Source organism: Rhinoderma darwinii, chromosome 3, assembly GCF_050947455.1.
Source record: "Rhinoderma darwinii isolate aRhiDar2 chromosome 3, aRhiDar2.hap1, whole genome shotgun sequence".
NCBI classification, from domain to species: domain Eukaryota; kingdom Metazoa; phylum Chordata; class Amphibia; order Anura; family Rhinodermatidae; genus Rhinoderma; species Rhinoderma darwinii.
In genome coordinates this window covers 380,982,476-380,983,877 of record NC_134689.1, presented here as the reverse complement: position 1 = coordinate 380,983,877, position 1,402 = coordinate 380,982,476, and the positions used below count along the sequence as shown (strand labels likewise).

Genomic DNA, 1,402 nt, shown 5'->3' with positions numbered 1-1,402 from the left:
CCTCATCTCTATTAAAAACTTGTTTTAAACAATAAGTCATTTTCTGATTATTGATTTTCTATTTGTGTTATTAAAAGGTTAGACTGACCCTTTGTGTTAATAATAGTAATTTTATAATTCTTATTTTTTCTCAGTGACTGAAACAATATAAATGGTAATAACAAATTGAAGGTAAAAGTAACAACGTATGCATTAAAAATTTTGGATCTTTTATTTTCAAAAATATGAATGAAAATGTCCATAACTTCTCTCTGCAGAGTGAATTCCATCTCTTGGCATTTACCAGATATGAAAATGCTCATATGTTGATTTTTACTGCCATTTTATTTATGTTTTTGCTCTGTGTACTTGAAAATATTCTTGTTACCATAATTGTATGTCTGACCTCCCAGCTGCATACACCAATGTATTTTTTTCTGTGCAACCTCACAATCCTGGATATCATATACGTCTCTGCTATTTTACCAAATCTTATAGCGATCACCATCACGGGAAACACTAGTATATCAAACACCGGATGTTTCACACAAGTATTTTTGTATGTTTTTTGTATTGGAACTGAATTTTTCTTTCTTGTGTGTATGGCCTGTGACCGGTATGTCGCCATTTGTATACCTCTACACTATGCGCTTATTATGAACCACAAGACTTGTTTCATTTTAGCCGCATTTTGTTGTAATCTTGGCGTCTTTAATGCAATGATGTATGCTCTGCTAATATCTAAGTTGACGTTCTCCAACTCTCGTGAAATCAACCATTTTTTCTGCCATATGAAGTCAGTACTTCAGCTCTCCTGTAGCGACACCACAGCCATTGGGATACTCATAATGGTTGATGGTATTTTTTTAGGGTTCTTCCCATTTACTCTAATTCTTATTTCTTATATATTCATTATAGCTAGTATTCTGAAAATCCATTCTAACTTGGGAAGACGTAAAGCTTTCTCCAGTTGTTCTTCTCATCTGACCGTTGTTCTTTTATTTTGTTTAACATCTCTCAGTCTTAATATGAAACCGGAGACCAAGTTTTCTCAAGAACAAGACAAACTTCTGTCTATGCTGTACATTGCTGTTACTCCGATGTTAAACCCCCTGGTTTACAGTTTAAGAAACAAAGATGTCCTAAAAGCCATCAAAAGGCACATCCCAAAAATAAGCACACACAATTGGAAACTAAATGCATAGAACACCATTCTCCATGTTTGGTTTCAACCCGAAAATACTGTAAATAGGAAAGTCAGCCAATATTATGATGGTCAAATGTTTCCAAATACATATTTTTTCAATGTTACGCTATTACAATATATTTTATTTCTCCAAATAAGTATTCTTATTGAGACTGATGAGCTGCCTTATATAAGTTGGTGTAAAGAACTTTTTGAATTCTACATAATAAATTATAA

General features: G+C 32.8%; 1 protein-coding gene across 1 annotated transcript; it reads left to right on the top strand.

The window, feature by feature from the left end:
* Positions 1-224: 224 nt before the first annotated feature.
* Positions 225-1,184, top strand: LOC142750531 (olfactory receptor 2M4-like). The gene has a single exon (XM_075859534.1). It carries the CDS (start codon positions 225-227, stop codon positions 1,182-1,184), a length of 960 nt encoding a protein of 319 aa, XP_075715649.1.
* The last annotated feature ends 218 nt before the right edge of the window (positions 1,185-1,402 follow it).